Source organism: Stigmatopora argus, chromosome 3 (genome assembly GCF_051989625.1).
Source record: "Stigmatopora argus isolate UIUO_Sarg chromosome 3, RoL_Sarg_1.0, whole genome shotgun sequence".
NCBI classification, from domain to species: Eukaryota; Metazoa; Chordata; class Actinopteri; order Syngnathiformes; family Syngnathidae; genus Stigmatopora; species Stigmatopora argus.
The window spans coordinates 6,661,596-6,683,509 of record NC_135389.1 but is presented as its reverse complement, the minus strand read 5'-3'; the positions used below and the strand labels follow the sequence as shown (position 1 = coordinate 6,683,509).

At 37.5% G+C, this 21,914-nt stretch overlaps 1 protein-coding gene across 1 annotated transcript in view; it reads left to right on the top strand.

Moving 5' to 3' along the window:
• The window catches only part of LOC144070908 (guanine nucleotide-binding protein G(o) subunit alpha), a 71,711-nt gene extending 60,228 nt beyond the window's left edge, over positions 1-11,483 (top strand). The window contains exons 6-8 of the mRNA XM_077595421.1: positions 87-216; positions 7,155-7,308; positions 7,448-11,483. Coding sequence (XP_077451547.1) covers positions 87-216; positions 7,155-7,308; positions 7,448-7,635 — 472 coding nt within the window. The 3' untranslated portion in view covers positions 7,636-11,483. The remainder of the gene's footprint in view (positions 1-86; positions 217-7,154; positions 7,309-7,447) is intronic.
• The last annotated feature ends 10,431 nt before the right edge of the window (positions 11,484-21,914 follow it).

The window sequence follows — 21,914 nt, the reverse complement described above, 5'->3', positions numbered from 1 at the left end:
GCTTATGCAAATGCAATGCAAAATATAGAATAGATCAGCTTTAAAGACCAGTCTGTAAACTTGCAATTGTACTGTTTATCAATCAGGCTGTTTGATGTCGGGGGCCAGAGGTCAGAGAGGAAGAAGTGGATCCATTGTTTTGAGGATGTGACTGCTATCATTTTCTGTGTCGCACTAAGTGGATACGACCAGGTGTTGCACGAGGATGAGACCACGGTAAGGGCTTGATTGCCTTAGTATACCTCACTATTTTGTGTTACGCTGGACTTACATTACATTATCCAGGTGACCGATCAAAATCGGACCATATGTAAGTACTTGTTGCTATGGGGTGAGGAGATGAAAAGAATATTTGTGTATTTGTAGTCGAACTGTTTTGTGAGACAACCGCTCTAAATTACCCTACCGTAATTATGTCATGTGACGTAAAACAAACACATTTAAATATCAAAATATCATGCGAGATGGGTAATGTTTATAGGGCCCAAAATGTATTGTTTGATATTAGCATTAAGTAGCTGCTGTGTTCAGATGAAGTGCTGCATAATATCCTCTTATGTGTCGCTATCATGGGTTTGCTGTAGACAGTAGCAATCTGTGCAGATGTCGACAGCTGCGCTATTTTTAACACAAGTGTGATCATTTTTGATAGAAGACGTGTCAGTGATCTGCCACAGAATACCCAAATGCCATAACGCTTCTCTAACATAAGATAAGACTCTTCTAGACTCCAATTATTTCAGTAATGAAAAACAGCTACACAATGACCATTTCTTTCTTCTAGCAATCTCTCTTCAGCAAATCTGTCTGCAGCATTTTACCTAGAAGTTGTAAATGAGCATCTGTTGTCCCCTGAGATTGATGTATGGCACAGCCTGCTTTAGTGCGGAGGTGTGCTGATTAAATCATGTATTCATGGTTTAAAAATTCTTTATGTAACTGTTCAACTTTTTTAAATCGATATTGTTTGGTTTGTTCATTCTAGGTGTGTTCTTTTAAGTACAAAAATGCTTGTGTGTTTTTGTTGTTGTTTTTTATAACAAGTGGCAGAGCTGGGGAGCTTTAAAATCAAAATGGTGGTCTATATGCATGCAGAGGCCCATCTGTAATATAGGACAGCTGTGTCCCAATGTTGGATCGGCATCCTCCATCGAATCAGGACTCTGGTGGATGCAATCGATGGAGGACCTGCCTCCGCAGTAACCAAATGGGATGTTGTCCCTTTGGCATATTTCCTGTTTCTGTCACTATCTCATTTTACTACTGTTAAATTTACAGTCTATAAAAAAATACAGCTAGAATTCCCTTGCTAGTTAAATTGCGGTGGAATTATACTTGCACTTTACTCTAATATAGATGTGATGTTATGAAATTCAATGCATACCAAAAACAGACAATAATTATTATAAACCGTAAACAAACCCACGAGAGGAATGTTGATGTTTTGTAAACCGTTACATCCCACGCATACAGCAGTGTGGATATGCACTTCAAGCTTGAAGAAAAGAACCAGGAAGTTTTGCATCACTCAGACACTCTTACATGCACAGTATTTCTGAGTTAAAGAAAGAGTAATGAAAATTCTCAATGAGATAAAAACAAGAGCTCACCACTTGTGGGAGAGTCTCAAGGATATTAAAGTATAGAAACACAAATTGCTTTAACTTTCTTTCATAAGTAGATGCAAATTTAAATTTTTAAGTTTACAGCAAGTAGTCCACCCTTTGGGTGAAACATAACATTGGAAAGGGAAGAAATCCCCACATTGCAAAGTTTTTTTTTAATCTATACTCCTCTTTTGGAGTTAGTTTGCTACTAGCCTCTCACAGTAGAAACACATTGGACGTGACCCTAAATGGGACAGAAACATCATAATTCACTGCCAACCCTCCAGGTTCAAATGGATTGGAAGTCTATCACCATCAGTGTCAGCCAATGTAAAAAGTAAATCAATTCACTAGAGCTAATAATACAGAATTCTGCTTAAATGCATATCGTCTATTTGGTCCCATTAAGTTGGTCAAGAAGTAAAGCTCAGATATTCTACAAGAGCTTTAAGGATTAAGAAGAGGAGTAAGGAGAAGAACTGGGATGGGCCCAATGTCTCGCGATTGGCCTGTCAACGCCTCAGGATCCACCTTGATGAGTTTGATGAAGTTGCAGAGTAGAGGATTCTAACCTGACCTCGGGTGAATCAGCAGAAGATGAATGGTTGGATGGATAAAATAAATCAGTTTTTTTCCCATCCGTAAGAGGACGAGAAATTGAATAATAGCCTGTTGGCAGTGGTCACTACTGTGTCCAGTAAATCCTCCCCTTTCTAAAATGCAGGCTTGTGGCTCTTCACTAAATTAAATAAACTTGGTCTAAAACAGCCCTTTGTCTGGCTCACGTTGGTCTAGGTTTAGACGGGTAACCAAAATAGGCCCCATGTGTTGAGGAGGGAAGCTTTGGAAACAAATAGAAATAGCAAGATGGTGGGAACAGAGTATTCAGAGTGACCGGAACAGCATGACTGTGAGAAAGCAAATTAAAATTCCAATCACTCCCTTCTTCCTTTCTTCATCTTTTGGCATCGAAGGACTCTGCATGTATGGATGGTGTTAAAACTGAAACAGACAGACAAGCCAGAGTGCTGCCATTTGCTGAGCTCCGGCTATGTTGATGATACTTGGTCAAAAGATGACTCTACTCACCATCTGACTCAGTGGAACAGCATTTTAACATGTAAAAAGCTGCAAATCCTCTGCCTGACATAATAAGTGTCAAGAGTTCATTATGAATGTTCACCACGGGGCTGGCAGCGGATTTGTGAAATGAATCAATACGTGAATTGTAGTTGCTGCCTTTGAGCCCCTGTTCATTTGATGTTGTCAAGACTGAGGTGCCCAAAAAATGACATGTCCACCTAATGATGTGTCATTTTAGAATTTAATTTGTAGTTAATAAAACAAAACCTATTCCAAATGATAATGATAACTAGGCCTCGTGTAATACCTCAGGAGACCCAAAGCCAGTTATGTTAGGCATACGCGAGAAAATAAAGGGATGGACCCATGTGCAGGCAAGCAAAGGACGTCATGAACTTAAAATACAAATACATTCAAAACAAAACTCAGGGGAAACACAGAGTAACAAATCAAACCACAACTAAATAAACGAGAAAATAGACATGAATGCTAGACGATCCAACAACGGGCAGACAACGTTCAAGGGTTTAAATACGCAGACACGGTGGGCTCAGACACAAAGGGGCAAACAACACAAGGTGAAATCATTGGAAAATCACAAGGACAAGCCACAAAGTGGGACAAAAAGAAGACAATGATCAAACCCCCAAAAGAAACCAACCTATGCCATGTCTGTGCCATCTGTCTACCATTGTAAATCTAAATAAATACTCAGACGAAATCGCCTGCATTTACATTATTGGGACCTTGAGGCTATTACAAAGCAGGCATATTAAGGGTTTAATCCAAATATGGATGTTTTGGATGTTATTCAATCTTAGCTAGATCACTAGAACTGCCTGCTGGTTCAAAAGCTGTATTCCTAAAGTATCCCATGATATCATCATCTTAACACACTTTGCTGCACATTGTTCCAAATTAAGTCCTAATAGATTGGAAGGCCTTGTTGACTGCTTTACTCAGTGATAAATTGAGTTTTAGCTAAACATTCCTGCCTTGCCAATAGTATGTAGAACAAAAGATTTTTTTTTAGTTAGGTCTAACAAATTGTTGTAACACATTTTTAGATGCAGTGTTAAAAACTAGGCACAGTTTTTCTCTATCACATCAAGTTCTTGAATGATAGCTTTACAGGACAGTGAAAGCATCAAATATGAAAGAAACAACCTTTAATACAACTTCTATCTAACTATAATGTTTTAGATGTGTAACAAAAGCATTGCAAGTAGTTAACCCATAAAAAATGGCATTCTAGAAAAAAAACTTGCACAAACTATTGACATTTTTTGTATAATCAGCATAACTTAACATAACTTTAATTTCCTTCTTTTTTCCCTTGGTGACATACGAACACACTGAGATATCCAAGCTGGGCCCTACATACACCTTGATTTCCGAGCAATTTATTCAGTGTTATAATCTCTATTCATTTGGAATTTTTTGCCCTGCAAAAAAAATGTTTATTGTTGCTCATTATACATGGGAAACATTACATCTCTAGATTAGCCTTGCCTGACAAAAAAAAGAATACCTTCCTACTGAGATCTATTTTAAGGCTCAGGTAAAAGTCATCTTCTACTTCCATATATGGTGCGTCCTAATTAGAGCCACTGAGCTGCCTTAGGCTGTTGATCAACCTGTTTTGTGCATGTGTTTGTGGTCTGAATCCTGAGTTTCTGCAGAGATTGTTTAGAGGCCAAGTGTATGTGTGTGTGTTTTTGTGATTGATACACACTTTAAAGTTGTTTGAAACATATCAAGAGCTCTGGGGTGCAGCAATGGATCCAGTGTGAGTAGAATAAGTACCTAGATGACACTTCTCTACCCATGTTTCCCAACCTTTTTTGAGCTGCGGCACATTGAAAAAATCTCAAGGGACACCACCATCTGAAAATCTTTTAATTTAAATACTACTAAGTTTTATAAGCGGGAATCGCATATACTTCCAAAATCAAATTTTTCACACTGACCTAATGCCACCAAAAGTTGATGTCTGTGGACCCTGAACAACTTGAGGTCTGAATGATGCAAAAATTAGTAATGTAATGTTTTTGATCGCATAATTTTATGACTTTTCTCAAAATACTACTTACATCTTCTAATATTACGCAAAATAATTTGTGCTCACACTTTACATCGACAAACGTTGATGCCCTAGAAACCAAACAACTTCTGATTAGAGAAAAATAAGCAACAAAATGACTTTCACAATTTTAACCTTGTAAAAGTACAATTTTAATCTCAATATATTCATATTAATTTTTCTCTGAATATTACATTGTATGACTTCCCAAACACATTTAAGGCCTGTTAGAAATGTCAAAACAATTTGCCTGATTAATAAAGAAAATGTTATTTCATACACAATGCACAAATCCAAGAAGCTTATGCGATATAATGCCATTTTTCGTGTGTTTGCATGCAGCTGCTTGTCATCACGAACACAGTTTGTTTTGTGTAGTCAAGTGTCGGCTTCAGTGTTCTCTCATTTATTTTATATAGCTGTGAAGTATTTTGCCTTTCTGTTTTAATTGCCAAAATAGCAATATTGCTTTTGATGAGCCAGGAAAATTGTCTTGCCTCCTTTTTTTATTTTCCCTTTGGAGGCAACCCTCTGCTTTAGTTTTGTCTTGCAGCTTTGTTTGTTTGTCTAAAGCACAGCCTGTACGTTTATGTCGCTTATTTATGTGTATCTACTTCTGAATAAGTACAATTTGGGGAGAGACTATTGGAATAGAGCAGCAGTTCCTAACCTTGTTGGAGCTACCGAACCTCACCAGTTTCATATGCGCATTCACCGAACCCCACCAGTTTCATTTGCGCATTCACCAAACTGCACTTTAGCGTAAAATGAAATTTTTTTTTTCAAATTCAATATATATAAATTCCTCATAGCACTGATTGGCCAAGCAATGTCAGGGGATCATCTGCAGCCAGTGATGATCAAGCGGGGCATGTTGTCATGAATAGACATGATGAGTCGATGCGTCTTGACCTCCATGGCAGAGGCTCCACCGAACCCTTGAGACCAACTCACCGAACCCCTAGGATTGTTACGATCACGCCGAGACGTCGTGGCGCGATCGGAGAGATTTGGACCCAGTAGCGGGGAAGCAGGAGGAGGCGAGACGAACTGTGCTCATGATAGTAACTTTAATGACTCAAAACGCCTTACAAAATAACAAGGACTTGTACATCCCAAAACGGAACAAAACCGGAGCATGGTGATCAGTACCTATGCAGCGATGTATGCTGTATCACGGAGGAACAATCCGACAATGACTACCACTTCTGTGGTGCTTAAATACCCACATCAGGAAGTCATCAAGAATCGCTCGCAGCTGCTCTAGCCTAACGGCAAGCCAGGAGGGACAAACGAGCTGCTACTGACAAGGATTCGATCAAACCCAGGTTAAGAACCACTGCAACAGAGCCATGGTGTAGGGGTTCACTTGCCTGACTTCGGTGTGGGCTCAAATGTATGATTGTGAGCAGGAATGGTCGTCTGTCTCTGTCTACTGCTGACTACCTTTCGCCCAAAGTCAGCTGGGATAGGCTCCAGCAACCCCCGATACGGAAGATGAATGAATGAATTATTGCTATATTAATTGTCATCACAGTACACTGTAGCTTGTGCAATGACGTGATGAAAGGAGGGATATACATTGGTGCTTTGAAGTTGCTTCTCGATCTTCCACAATTGTTCAACTCAGACTCTCAGGATGAAGTGCAATCCAGCAGGGCAAGTAATTCACACGGCGTCATCATTGTTCAAGTTTTTGCGCTCAACACCTGCTCTGCTGATGTTACACTTCTGTTCAGGCAAACTTTGTGTGTGATTTATTTCAGGAAAAAGTCAAATGCAAAAGTGCAGAACTGAAGATCTTTTATTTGCATGCGGTGTAATGTGTTGACATTGTATTGAAAAGCTGTTAAAATAATAATCAAGAATATCATGAGTAACTTGATGTGTGGGGTGGCCCGGCGGCTGCTGGGGGACCTGGGTTCAAATCCAGGTCGGTCCACCTGTGTGAAGTTTGCATGTTCTCCCTGGGTCTGCGTGGGTTTTCTCCGAGTACTCCGGTTTCATCCCACATTCCAAAGACATGCATGGTAGGCTGATTGGACACTCTAAAATTGCCCCTAGGTATGAGTGTGAGCGTGAATTGTTGTTTGTCTCCTTGTCCCCCGCCTCTGGCCCGAAGTCAGCTAGGATAGGCTCCAGCACCCCCGCGACCCTAGTGAGGATAAAGCGGTTCAGAAAAAAAATAGATGAGACTTAATGTGTGAATATTATATTTTTTATTATTCAAAAACTTGAAATGAAGAATGTCCATGGCAATTTTTCACTTGATTCCAGAAGATAGTTTAAAAATCTTTTCCAACAAGTGTTTTATTTCATTTGTCTATATTCTTAATTTGGAAAACTCAACATCATCATTCCTTCACTTTTTCCTTCCATAGAATCGCATGCATGAGTCACTGATGCTTTTTGACTCGATCTGCAACAACAAATTCTTCATTGACACATCCATCATCCTCTTCCTCAACAAGAAAGATTTGTTTGCAGAAAAAATCAAGAAGTCAGCACTCAGCATCTGTTTCCCTGAGTATACAGGTAAGACGCATTTCTGCCATAGGAACTGAGTGGATTTGAAATGGAAAATCTCCTCCAAATATGCATGCTTGCATGTGTCCAAAACTCCCACTTTCAAGTAACAGCCTGGTTTGTGTCTGCCTTTGTCGTCTCCTTGCAGGACCAAACACCTACGAAGATGCAGCAGCTTACATCCAAGCACAGTTTGAGAGCAAAAATCGCTCCCCAAATAAAGAAATCTACTGTCATCTGACCTGCGCTACAGATACAGGGAACATCCAGGTGGTGTTTGATGCCGTGACCGATATCATCATTGCCAACAACCTTCGAGGATGTGGCTTGTACTAAGCAAGACCCCATGTACCACACCCCCTTTCTCCCTCTCTCCTTCCTGTGTTCTTGCACCTCGCCCTTTTCCATTTTCTCTTCCTCTGACACTGCTGTGGAAATGATGATGTAACGATACTGATTATTCCAAAAAAGAAGAAAAGAAAAATGCAACTAAGTACATATTATTGAAAAAAACGTTGAAAAATCTAGGCCTACATATATGTATATACACGTGTGTGCGTGTGTATGTATGTGTATATATATATGTAGACGCATATACATACATAAATAGTTTTTAGTTTTTGTTCCTTGCTCTGCCTTTTTCTCCATGTTTGCTGGCCTTCTGCCAGATAGACAAATGTGTTTTAAAAGGAAACACAAAACTGCAGCCTTCAAAACTTCTCGAACATAGTTGATGAAAGTCTGTGTTCAAATCTAATTTCCTTTTCCAGTCGTGTCTTTCGTTGCTAACAATATTTTTTTTTTATTACCTTGGATATGGATTGTATTTTATTTTTGTGTTGATTATACCTATATTTATTACATCGGCCTGTACACAGATTTGTATTCACATTTTGTTTCACCAGACAAATTTGTTGTCTATTATTTTGTTTCTTGCAACAGTAATGTTTATGTAGGAATGAATTTGAATTAATATGTGCAAATGTCTATTGCTAAAAAAGAAAAAATTGAAACAGGTCGGCCAATCAGAACCTTTAAAAAACAACACTCATGACCTGCTGAAAGTGTCAAACTGATTATTTTAACATTTGTCTTTTGTTTACATTCACAGATAGACTTTGGCAACCTTAGTTGCACATTTCCTTCTTAAAATTGTATGAATTTACTGGTCAATGAGTCTTGACATGGACAGGAAGTCTGACATAATTTTTCCTCAACTGGCTTTAGTCTGACAGCCAATGGAAAGCAGTGCCAGGTGACTCCTGCAGGTACAATACTGTGGATAGCAATGCCTTTAGATGCAAGTGTGCGTTATAACTACCTTTCTCAATATTATAACCTCTACTAATAGTCTGGGAGTAAGGAAGGTTGGTTTTGGTTTGAGAATGGTTGATTAATTTATTTATTTATTGATCACATCCTGTCTTAGACATGCTGTATCTAACGGTACCCCTTTCTTCACTTTACATATACAGTAGACAACATCATGCTTCTTCATCTCTCACCTCCACCAGTGCATGGCACCAAGGCATACAGTTATTATTTGAGGTGGGTAAGGGCGTGAAGTTGCTATAAAGGATCAAAAGCCCTTTCATCACTCAAAATCCTTACATTAATAGCATGATATTACTCCCAGCTTTGTATAAAGTTTCCAGTTGTTCAACACTGGAAGAAAAAAAATCAATTAGATGGATATTTTTTAAAAAGTCATAAAAAATGGAAAAACAAAAAACTTTGGAAAAAAAATGTTTTTCTAAAGAAAAAAATTCAAGATCAAGAAGAAAGTGCAAATTGAAAGAGAGACAAAGGTGTTAACATTCTCACTCAGCCAGGTCATTTCCCAGTCAAGGCGTTGTAATGATTGCAACTGGACCATTTTCATTGTCTCGGATTGAAAGACAATGGTGAGACAGGCTCGTGAAAGCAAAAAGTAGTTTTGGCCTCACAGTTTTGTTCGTATACAAGCATTTACCATGAGAGGTTAAGTCTATCCTCGTATACTACCGCTGAGAAATTTTGGGGGTCAAAGCAAAAGAGAGCTCACCTCACCGAGTGGGTTGCCAAGGCAGAGCAAGATAGAGGTTTTTCCGAATTTTGCTCTTATAGTAAAATTTGGTCACGATGCTTGTAGCATCGTCAAAAACTAGTAAGATATTAGATGCTGGTATCATGAGGGTTCACTGTAAGTGTTCTTGGAGGACGGGCCACACGTCAATGCATCTCTACAACAAATTTTGAATTCCAAGAGAGAGTAACAGGCTTTTGTGATTTCTTTCTAACTAAAGAGGATAGTTGTATGGACAAAAACTGACGAAGCTTGTTTAGATGAGAGACAAAACACCTTCTAAGGCTACGTTCACACCGCAGGGCTTGAAACCTGATAAATTCTTGATCGTTGTTGTTAGTAACGTTTTTTTTGTTTGGCTCTGCTTTTTGCAAAGACGCAACTCACGCCATGAGTTGAAAACATCGATGACGTCATGCGCATGCCCACAGTAACACGTTGTCTCATGTCGCAGTGTTTACGAAAGTACGACAACGTCTCGGCTTGGCAAATTTTGAGGATTTTATACGACTAGAGTGAACTTTTTATTTTCATCCTGATATTAGCCTCACGTATCAATAAGTAAAAGGTATTTTGTGTGCCTTTGTCCGCCAATGCTCATTCGTATCTTTTGTTTCTTTTGTTAAACAGCTGTAATGTATATCACTTACTGATGAGGTATGGGTCGCATTCATTTGGATATACAGTCGTTACAAAATTAATTGGTTCCAGAACTTTTTTCGTAACTTGAATTTTTCGTAAGTAGAGCAGTAGTTTATATGTAAATTCTGTAATTCATTTCATGGTCCTCAAAAAACTACCAACTAAACCCTTTAATAATTATCAAAGTGTCCCACTTTTGTATGAAAAGTGGGAGAAACAGACAAAAATGAAAGAAAGTTAAATATTAAAATAAAATAACAGGTACAGGAAATGCATTTACGTTTTGGGGGATTTTGTAACTTGGATCTGGTTATCGTATGTTGGGGCGATCATTTGCATATCAAAGGGTTTCGTAACCTGACAATTTTGTACCTAGAGGCATTCGTAAGTAGAAGCACGACTGTACATTCATATTACAGAGGTCTCGGATACTCGTCCGATTTTTTCCCGCATACGAAATGGTAACAACTGCCGTCTGAACGCAACCTCAACCTTCTTGAATATGACCAACTGCTGTATAATCTAGTACGACAATTAAGGTTTGGAAAGTTAAATGGTTATGTAGGACCCTGTTGGAAAGGTAAAAGCATACATTTCAGAATCATTTTGGTAACGTCAATGAAAAACCTATGGGTGTGACAATAATGGAACAACAAAGAGTATTGCATTATGATCATGTAATATTCTTCACTTTTGGCTGTGTAGCTACAGAAGTTTTTTTTTCCTCTATATTATAATCTCCCTTTTGTAAAATAAAATCAGTTCTGAAATTGGTTCCAGATAGACAGCAAGGCAATTTTGAGCTGCAGTGCTCTGAAAAGAAAATGCATTGTAATGCTTTCAACTGTGCCCTACCGCCCTCTCTTCTTGGTAATGTTTTGCCTGTTTCCCTGAATTAGAACGCGTTTCCTCACTTAAACCTGTAAATAATATCTATTTTTATTATTTTGGAAAAATAAATCCGTTTTTTGGGGAGGGAGAGCACATTTCTTGCTGCGTCCGCTTGTTAGTGATGCTGCATGTTCACACATCATGGCTGTATAAAAACATATTTTTCCTCTGTTACTAATTACTTTGACAAACACCTTTCAGGTCTGCAATGAAAAGCACAGTTCTCACATCACACACTTTATTACACTCACACAATACGTGAATATCAAATTTTCATATCTCCCTCATTGCTTTAAGGAAACTAGTTCTTTGTCTCTTGATTTAGTTTTTGAAAGAAAGCATATGTGTATGATGACATGTGTTTTTGTTGGTTTTTCTGCCATGCTCTTACACCTTCATATTTTTACAGTACATTCTGGTTTAAAAATCAGCAGGGGTTTGTCTGTGCTGCTTTTTCTCTCTCACCCTCCCTCCTCTTACGTGAATGGTTGTTATTTCATGTGGGATGTCTGTGATGGAAAAACAATAGAATGTAGTGTTTACATTAAAAGCCACTGTTTTCATGACTATTAAATGAGTTAACTGATTTGTCTTTTCTGTTTAAAAAAAAAAATCATTGCTTAAGTGAACAAGTTTACATTTCCAGGTTTGAGTTTATGACTCATGGCCAAACTCATCCATCCATTGTTGAGAAATAGATTATTTATGACAAGCCAAAAAAGGTTGTATTTATTTATTTATTTTCAAAATTAAAAAATATATATAAAGTTGAAATACCACACAAATTAACAGTTAAAGCATCCTTAACAATTCCTATTTCTTGTCTGCCGAAATAAGCCTGTCAGAGATGACGATTTTATCTCAACGAGCTAAGCAAATGAGCTCATGGGCCAATGGCTAGAAGTAAGAGTGATAATTGTAAACCGGTTTTGAATACAACTGTGTGGACTCCATTTCCTCGAATATTCAAAGGATAGAGGCTACTGGATTGACAAACCACAGTTAGTTTATTTCTTTGTACTCTATGTGAATTGTAATCCTCATTTAACCAGGTAAAGCATCTGAGAATATGTTCCTATTTACAATGCCAACTATAAAGCAAAGGAGCTCCTTCAATAAGATCATTTAGTAAAATGCAATCCAAAAATCCATTCTCCTTATGGTATTATATGCATATTTAGTGTCAGGATATTCATCCATTCATTTTCCATTCCGCATGCATAGGTTGTGGGGGTGCTGAAGCCTATCACAGTTAACTATGGGCAGTAAGCAAAATTTGCTTTTTTTTTCTCTATCAATATAATCCCTGAAATTGACAATGCGCCTTATAATTTATTGCTATTTTAATGACTTTGAACTCATTTGTGGCAGCAGCCCAGCAAATGTTATCAGATTATAATTATTAATGCAGTTATCAGATACAATATAACACAGAAAATGTATTCATGACTAAAACATTTTACAGTTGAGGTATTTTAAAGTTGCAATAAATAAGTTCAAAGTAGGCCAGTCAGTAGTAGTAGTTTAGTTGAAAAGTATTCATTTATGTAGAATATAAATAAACGGACAAAAGAAATAATGAATAAATGAATCAAACAATAACAATTTGGAGAAAGAACAGACAAATAAAATGGTTTGCACTAGCGTGCCTCGTAATTGGGCGGGTGTGCTTCAAATTTGAAAAAAAAAACTCATTCATTAATGGTATGCCTTACAATCTGATGTTCCTCATGTAGTCCAAAAAAGGTATGTGCTTATTTTATACATTTTTAAATATATGTACTATATTGAAATTATAATGAAATATAAAAGAAACTGGAACGTTTTCAACACCATTATGTTTTTACAAATTATAGGTCTAGTGGTGTCGTGTATGTAGTAATGGCATAAACTGGGTTAAACTGAAAAAAACTCCATCCTGAACAGATTTGTTGGTGAATTTAACAACCATGGAAAAGTTTTCAGTGGAACAAAGAAACTTCAGGAGGCAAGTGAGTTCCCCAAAAGATACCCGGACAAGTGCAGGTTGAGCAGGAAAGCCTGTAATTTGAACCAAAACCTTTCCGCTAGTGCTCTGCAGATTATATAAACATGAATTGCACCCCTAAGATAAGAAAGGAACCTGATAAACAGAATCGTAGATGATGCTGGGCAATAACCACCAAAAGGTAAGGTGGCTGTTTCTGGCACATTTCACTCGTACATGATAACAGTGAGACGGTAGTCTTTCATCATTGCTGGTCTAACACGTTCTGTTCACTGGCTTCAAGAAAGAAAAAGAATGTGAATGACAGTAACAAAATCAGGGATTGAGGTAAGAAGCACCGTGACCAGACATTTCATCAACGGACACTTCGTCGCCGGACGGTTCGTCCCCGGACGCTTCGTCGAACGGACGCTTCGTCGCCGGACACTTCGTCGACGGACAATTCGTCCACCAGACACTTCGTCGACGGACACTTCGTCGCCAGACAGTTTGCCTAACCTTAACCACTATTAAAGAAGACAAAGGAAATTCACATATTCTTTATTAAAGAAAATAAAACAGAAAAACTCGCTCGACAACACAAACACATTGACATTTGGGCGTGTGCGTACTAAATGTGCTCGTCTCTAATCACACTACGCAAGAATGTTAATGTGTTTGTGTTGTCGAGCGAGTTTTTGCTGTTTTATTTTCTTTAATAAAGCATATGTGAATTTCCTTTGTCTTCTTTAGTAGTGGTTAAGGTTAGTGGTTAAGGTTAGGCGAACTGTCTGGCGACTAAGTGTCCGGCGACGAAGCGTCCGTTCGACGAATCGTCCGGGGACGAAGCGTCCGGCGACAAAGTGTCCGTCGACGAAATGTCCGGGTACCAGAAGCACTCATGATAGCAGTCAGTGTTCTTTAGAATTGCTTTGGAACTGTCATACTGTCGTCTCTGTTCCTCCTTTATTTTCAACCACCCCTCAAAGCTTCTGTCCCAGAACATTAACAAGCAACCATTTCACATTCTTCTTATCCTGATTATTATTATGATCATACAATCAAGTGAAAATGTTGACCCAACGACACAGTCAACATTCAATACGGGACCCAAATTACATCAGTGTGTAATAATGAATTGCATCCAATTATTACACTTATGCCACCCGATGGTGCAGTGGTTCTTCCACCTGACATTGGTGCTGGCAGTCTGGGTTCGATTCCCACTCGGTGGCAGTGTGAATAGTTGTCTGTCTCTCCGTGTGCGCTATGACTGCCTGGTGACCAGTCTAGGTTGAAGTAGCTGGCCTTCAAGTCTGCTTTTTCTGGTTTCCCAACTCATCCTTGTCCTATACGCAAAGGGCTCTGCCTGGTGGTGAACGTTTGACACAGCACCACCACGCCCAGTTATGTTTTTGGCTATTCGTTTATTAATGGATCACACCAAGAATGGAAAATAATCACAGACACCATCCGATTTTTGTCTCACAAGATTCAAGTTTCTTAATATTCCTGTGAGCGTGTTGACCTATTGGAGCTCTGCCCTCACTGGAGATGGAAACACACAAATAGAATACCTCAATGAAAACCCAAAACAAATCTAATTGATACATCATACAACTTCTTATCCTACCTTAAAACTAAGTCACACTGACTACATTATGTTACATACTCTTTGCTGCATCTCTGTCCTTTTTGACAACACCCTGTCCATTACATTTTCATTCTTCAAACTGTAATTGCATCCCTCACATCCTTCTTGCTGGTTCCTGGATGAAGGGAGACACTGATGACACTTTATTAACCAAACAGTTATCCGAAGCATTGAATCAATACTGCAAACACCAACTCAAACACAATGGCATCTAAACGCACGCAGACACACAGGCACACATATTCACATCAAATGGATATTTATAGCACTTTAGCTCGAACCTTTCTGTTGCTAGGATACCAGCCGGCTCAGGATTCTCAGATATTGCACATTACTTTTGTTTTAAAAAATGAACACATTTAATGATTTGGCAGAGTCATGTAACTAACACACACACATAAACTGTAAATATGATTGCGTTTAGTGGGCAAGAAGAATTCTCCTGTGATTATGACCAGGGAAAATGTTGACATAATTTTTATACTGGTCCATGGTTGCTACAGCAACAGCCCTTGGCTTTACAAAATTATCTCCTTTAAAGAGAAAGACAACACCTGTAACATTGGAAAGAATCTTGTTTAACAAATCGATAAATCAGAATTTATTTTTTTGTTTGTGTTGTGTAATCGTGTAAGAAAAAGATCAATATAATCCAAGGTTTCTTACAATTATACGAAATTGTTAAATATTACAACTGTTTTTGCAAATCAAATGTGAGGATTTCAGATGGTTAGCCATTGCTTCTGACATTACTTATAATCATCTTTCCATGACGATATTGCAAAAGAGAAGGTGTTTACATGTAAATCATCACTTGAATTATTGAATATACAGGATTCTGGTTGGAAGAAAACACCCTGAAATTAATAAAAAATGTTGTGTATATCTAGTGTGAGAGATGCAGGCTATTATCTTACAGCTGACTACATTTTTCAGATGAGCTGAGTGAAGTATTTATTTCAGTGGTGGGACCTAGACAAGATACTAGGATAAGAAGACGTAGATGTGTGCCAAAAAAACGAGGGGAGGCCACCACAGAGTAGGTTAAGGTTAGGACAACATCCCTCCCACTCGTGCAATGTACCTTGCAAAAAATTAAATTGAATTAAATTTTAAAAAACACCACCATCATCTTGTATGTCACTATGATCATTTTCTCTCTGTTTAGACATTTATGACATTGTGGTGTTAATATATCGCACTCAAATTCAGTGAATTTCAAATTACTCATAATAATATTCAGTCATTCATCATTTGTATATTATTAAAAATATATTTATTGTGCACAGATTTGTTATTTTCTATCAACGTAATAGTAGGCTTTGGGTAAGTTCAAGGAAAATGGTTAAGATTTGTACTGCGTTTAATGAAAGACTGACATTTATTCTGTCTCATCTAGTATCAGAAAAGCCACTACTATAGTGCTGGTATGTACGTTGCCACGACCAGAAGGTGGCAGTGCTGAGTTGAGTTTCACGGAGTAACAGACGTCAGAAATTTTGTTTGCTTTTCTTTAATTCTTTTTCGTGTGCAATTGATTGAAGTATCTGAAATGTTGAAAGACTAATCCTTTCAGTTAAAAAAAATAAAAATAAAAAATCCTGTTCCAGGAGAAACTATTTGTGATAGATCGTGTCTTTTTTTATATTGTCGCATGAGGGCAGTGTTACCTGAAATTTGAAAGTGACCTCTGACTAAAGGTGAATTTTACACGGTTGAAACAAATTTCAGTCGTGTGTGAGTCCATTTCAGATGTTTTAATTTATTTTATCTATATATTTAAATCCTGGCATTTCAAGGTAAATATGTTCTTATATTGAATTGAATTGAATTGAATTGAATTGAATGCCTTCATTTTCATTATACAAGTACATATATTATAGATACATTTATACAAGTATAATGAGATTTATTGAGATTTTATCTGTTCGTTTGTTGTTGTTATTTGTGCACTTCCGTACTTTTTTAAATGTTCTGTCTACTTATTATGTTGACTACTTATTTATTACTTATTTATTGATTATTTATGTAGTATTAGTTATTGTTATTATATTATTTATTAGTTATTTTTATTGTGCACTTTGTGGTTAGGAAAAGCCTCACCACGAAGTGCACAATAACAACAATAAACAGACAGACAAATAAATAATCGATAAATAATAACAATAACTAATAAATAAATAAATAATCAATAAATAAGTAGTCAACACAATAAGTAGACAAAACATTTTTTTAAGTACGGAAGTGGACAAATAACAACAACAAACAAACAGATAAATAATCAATAAAAATAATAATAATAAATAATCAATAACTAAGTAGTCAACATTCTAAATAAGTAGTAGTCAGCATAGATAAGGAAAATATCATTGAATTTAATTTGCGGTCAGGAACACACTATCCGAGAACAAAACTTGGACAAGACCAGAACCTCTTCCACTGCTATTGAAATCTTCTTACAAATCATCCTTAAATATTTTTCATAATGAACTCAAATTTCAGGAGTACGTATATCAGTACTGTGTGTTAGGGAGAGAGAGAGAAAAAAAAACATAAGTGCTTCTGTTTTTATCTGGCTGCGTGTTTCGTGCGTCCTTACAAGAATAAAAACAATATAGCAGAGCGAGACAGACAGGCAGACTGGCTGACCAAACATTGTAACTGATACACTAAATAACCAGACCGTTTGCCATTCCAAATTTGTTAGCCACGAGATCCCACCGTCTGACACCAAAAATAAACACACACATCCAGACGGCTCCCCTGCTTGATGCTGCTTTGTGTTTGTGTGTATGGATGATATTATTGGTCGTAATGGATGTCCTGCAGCTGTTTAAGTGAAAAAGTTTAGCTTTTCTTCATTTTAAAGCTGGTTCGATTTTTCTGAATTTTGCTTAAAAGGAAATCTAAAAAATACTGCCCTCTAAGTTTTTCCTAAGCTGCAATATTTAGAAACTACTGGATGTCAATATCTTCAAATTTGTGGCTCATAAAAAATTTACAGGCAGCAAGAGCAGAAATAGTTGCACTGACAAATCAGGCGACAGTTTTCAGTCTCACTTAAGATGACAAAGTTGGACACAGTGAGGAACATTGGAATATCTGTGGCAACGGATGTGTGAACATTTTTGAACAGAAGCAGACGACACCCAGGTAGCATAACAATCTAGAACACGCACCGCACACCCCCCTCAAAGAACTGTTTCAAGAATGGCATCCCTTGTCTGAGTGCCGACATTATCTCGAGGCAGCTCGGCGCCAATGTAGCATCATTAGCTTTACTCTCTTATTGATGCATTTTAAATATTTATTAGGCTATCTCCAGGACTGCAGCATAATCATCACCAGAAAACAAAGGCTAAATACTGCTGTGTGTGTCCTGGAATAACAATGGGGAGAAAACTAATCATGTAAAACAACACAATATATGACAGATTTTTTTGTTTAAAGTTTAATGATCAAAAATTGTAAGACTGTTACAAAACTGCTGCAAAATAAATTACATACAAAACAGGTGACCTCGGAGAGAGAGTGTGCCCTAGTGTTGCAAAGCTTCTATTGTTATTTTTATTAATAATGTCATTTGGGAAAAGAAAAGTTGACTTGCTGGTAAACTGTCTAATTAAACAGCTTTTTTATGTTAAAACATCATAATTTTGATTTGGAGGACATGAACTTATGTAATAATTGGTCCTGCAAATGACTGGCCACCGATTCACGGTGGGATAGGCTCCAGCATCCCCGCGACCCTTGTGAGGATAAGCGGTATGGAAAATGAATGAATCAATGAATAATATTTGGACTTTTTAAACGTATTTAATCCCCAATTCCAAACAAAACTTTTACGTCATCTGAACAGACAATAAATTTAAAACTAAAGAACATGAATTATTGTAAACTAATTTAATTGTTCTCATATTTTCAAATGTTGGGTGATTATAACCTTTATGTTTGTGATTTGTATCATGATAAACAGAATTATGCAGATTTGAAATTCACTTAAAAAGAATTTCAACTGCATTTTTTCTAACTGAAATTTCCAAGAAGTGTAAAGCTTCTGTCTCTCACGATGCCATATGACATCCCACTTTAGACTGGTCATCATCTCAACAGCTGTTAGTGACAATCTGTCACTTTATTATATCTGCCAAGCGCAAATCATTAAGTCAATTTACTGTTGGGTTCAGATTGCTGCTTGCTGGTCCTGGCGCTGGGTTAGAATTCATCATATTCTAGAGCAGACACTGTACCTCTTGGACTCTTTCCTTCTACAGAGCTGCCAACCTCCGTCGACCCCATTTCAGGAGTACCCCTGTCCCATTTCCGGAGTATTTCCGGAGTGAATGAGATTCACGCAAAATCCATATAAAATGTAAAAAAAAATAAGCGCAGGACAATTTAAATCAAACTTTTATTATCATGTTTTTATATTCATTGAAATATTGTTTTTGCAAACTATTGAAAAAGTACAGAATAATGAAAATAAGTTTATCTTTGTGTTTGAGTCCTTCTACGTGCATTTTACAGTCAGTAATTCCAACATGTGTCACGCTGAAGTCGCAATTGCATGTTCTGCAATGCGCAAATGTCTGTCCTTTTGGAGACGGCTTCAACATGGGATATTTCGTCGAATACGACTCCAAGTGTCTGGGTTTCTTATTAGAAGTTTCATCCAAATTGCCATCCAAGTCTTACCAGTGCTGTGTACGCCTATGTCCTTTTGGAACAACCCCAGAAATGATAGAATTTGTTTCAAAACAAAAGACTGGTGGTTTAGTCAGCCTTAATAATACTTCCCTTGTGAAAGAAACTGAAAACGAAATTGTTAAAGCGACTAAAGCTACCTATGCAATCGATTGCCATGCTGAGGTCGCAGAAGACGAATCATGCGTCAGAACTTGTAACTCGGATGATTCACAATGCATTCGTGTTACCGAATTCTTCCGGTTTACAGTGCAGTTGAATCAAGATGGCAAAGCCGTATTGATGGTGTGAATTTCGAGGGATTTTATTTGGAAATTTGGTACTTTTACAAAATGGTTGCTTAAAAAAAATTAAGTGAAAATTTTGGGGGATTTCCGGAGTTTAGGGAGGTTGTCCGGAGTTCCGGAGTTTGCGTTGCATTTCCGGAGAAACTCCTGAAATTCTGGAGTAGTTGGCAGCCCTGCTTCTAGAAGGAATACTTCCTTGGGATGCACCAGACTAACTATGTGGAATATTGTGTCACAGCTGGTCCAAGAATTAGGAAAGTCTGGTTTCTACCGTCGTGTCCCGGAGCCAGATAACAAATGAAAATTTAACTCAACTGGACAGATAGGGATGGGGATATTTTTTTCTATTAATGCTTTTGATGTGAAAAATCCAGTCCACACAAGAAAAACACCATGCCTCTTTTATATTATATTATTATATTTGTATATATCAGGGGTGGGCAAACTATTCCAGAAAGGGACGCAGTGGTTGCGGGTTTTCGTTACAACCTATGAGACGAAACCTTTCCACCAATCTGCTATCTTAGAAGAGCAATCAGAGAATTGCAGTCAGGTGCTTCTGTTTCAGCAAAAACCTCATTGGTTAAATTGTTTGTGTTGGGTCGGTTGGAATAAAAACCTGCACCCACAGCGCCCCCTAAGGTTTGCCCACCCCTGGTATATATAATATTATATTCACACAGCAGTGCTGTTAGTAACATTTACTATACTATACCCCAGTGGCAGTCCATGCATTTCCTAGTGACGCCGTCAGCAAAAACTATTTCATGGCTATAAAACCTCTACTGCAGGTACAGCTACGACACATAAAAAATAACCAATAATAACCTCATACAATTGAAATATTTTTTAGGAATATAGCCTTATTTTACTCACCAAAAATCCTTTTTAACTGTACACAATATCCATCCTCCTTTCTTTCTTCCTTCTTTTCTATCGCTATCAAAGCTAATGCTGAAAGTCGAGCCTGTCCTGTCGTATTTCTGGCATACGTTTTTATTCAATTTAGTGCTGAAAATGTTCGTTCCCGGTTGTGACAGGCTTGCTTGCTTTGGAGTTGTCCGACCTTTCTTAATGATGTTCAGCTTTTTTTTCTAGAAAAGTCTGTCTTGAATATGGCTTTAAATCAACACAACAATATATCTGCTTGTGCAGCTCGCTCCAGATATAGTTTGGTAGCTCTGGCTAGTCCACTCTATCACTAGCCAATCATAGTTGGTGAAAGTGATGACGTAACCCTACGTCTGTGAGAAGGCAATGACGTATCCCTACGCCTGCGAGAAGGCATTGTGGTGTTGCCAACTCGAAATCTGATTGGTTAAAGCAACTGTCTTATCGACACTTGCAGCGGAGCCTGCAGAACTGATTGTGAAGGCCTTGATGCAGATTTCTGACCGTGGCAACAAATAATGGCTGAAATGTGATTGGTTAAAGGCTTCAATATGAAAACACACATCTGGAAGCAGTGCAACCAGGAGGAAAGCAATGAAAGGAAGCTAACATACAATTTGGAATTATTTAATAAGTATTCATGGACAATGTATAATTAACATCAGTCGGTGATTCAGATATTTCTTAGGCCAGCAGAGAAGGCCTTGAAGGCTCTGACGGCACTCCACTGCTATACCCACAATGTAGGTTGTGTCAATACCCAAACCGATCGGAAAAGGAGACAATATGAAGTTAAAATGAACAAATGATAACAATTTCCCTTAAACCTGAATAAAGCATTCTAATTTGGAAAGTATCGCACATGCAACAGTATTTATTTGAATAAAAATGCAGTAAATAGCATAATTGTAGCATGTGTGCGGGATGGAGAGCTATTCAGCACTTAAGAGGATGCGGGCCTAAGGCTGTAGCATATGTTCCAAATAGTTGTATGAAAGGAAAGACAGCTTTTTATGGCACTCGTGTCATTGATTCCTAGTCATTCTTCTTGATTACACTGGTAGACAAAGCCGACTACTTTATTTCCTCAAAGTGGCCATTTGTGCCAATGTTTGCTGCAGGCTAAACGGTGCATGAGTGATTTCACAATTCTAGCTGGTGATGCAGTAAAAGGTTTATCAATTAGTCAGATAATCTGCGGTTGCCAAAGTGAACCATTTTGATGTTCATGCAGTCTGGTCTCATATTCACATAGTAGAATGAACACAACTTACTTGAGAATACTTTGTGTGTTTATCAGGTGAAGTGTCCGGTGCAGCATTTTTTTTTTAAAAATCTGACACTTTCAGATGACTTTGGGACTTTGGTTTGGAGAAATATATATATATATATATATATATATATATATATATATATATATATATATATATATATATATATATATATATATATATATATATATATATATATATATATATATATATATATAGATCGCTAAAATGTACTACAAGACTA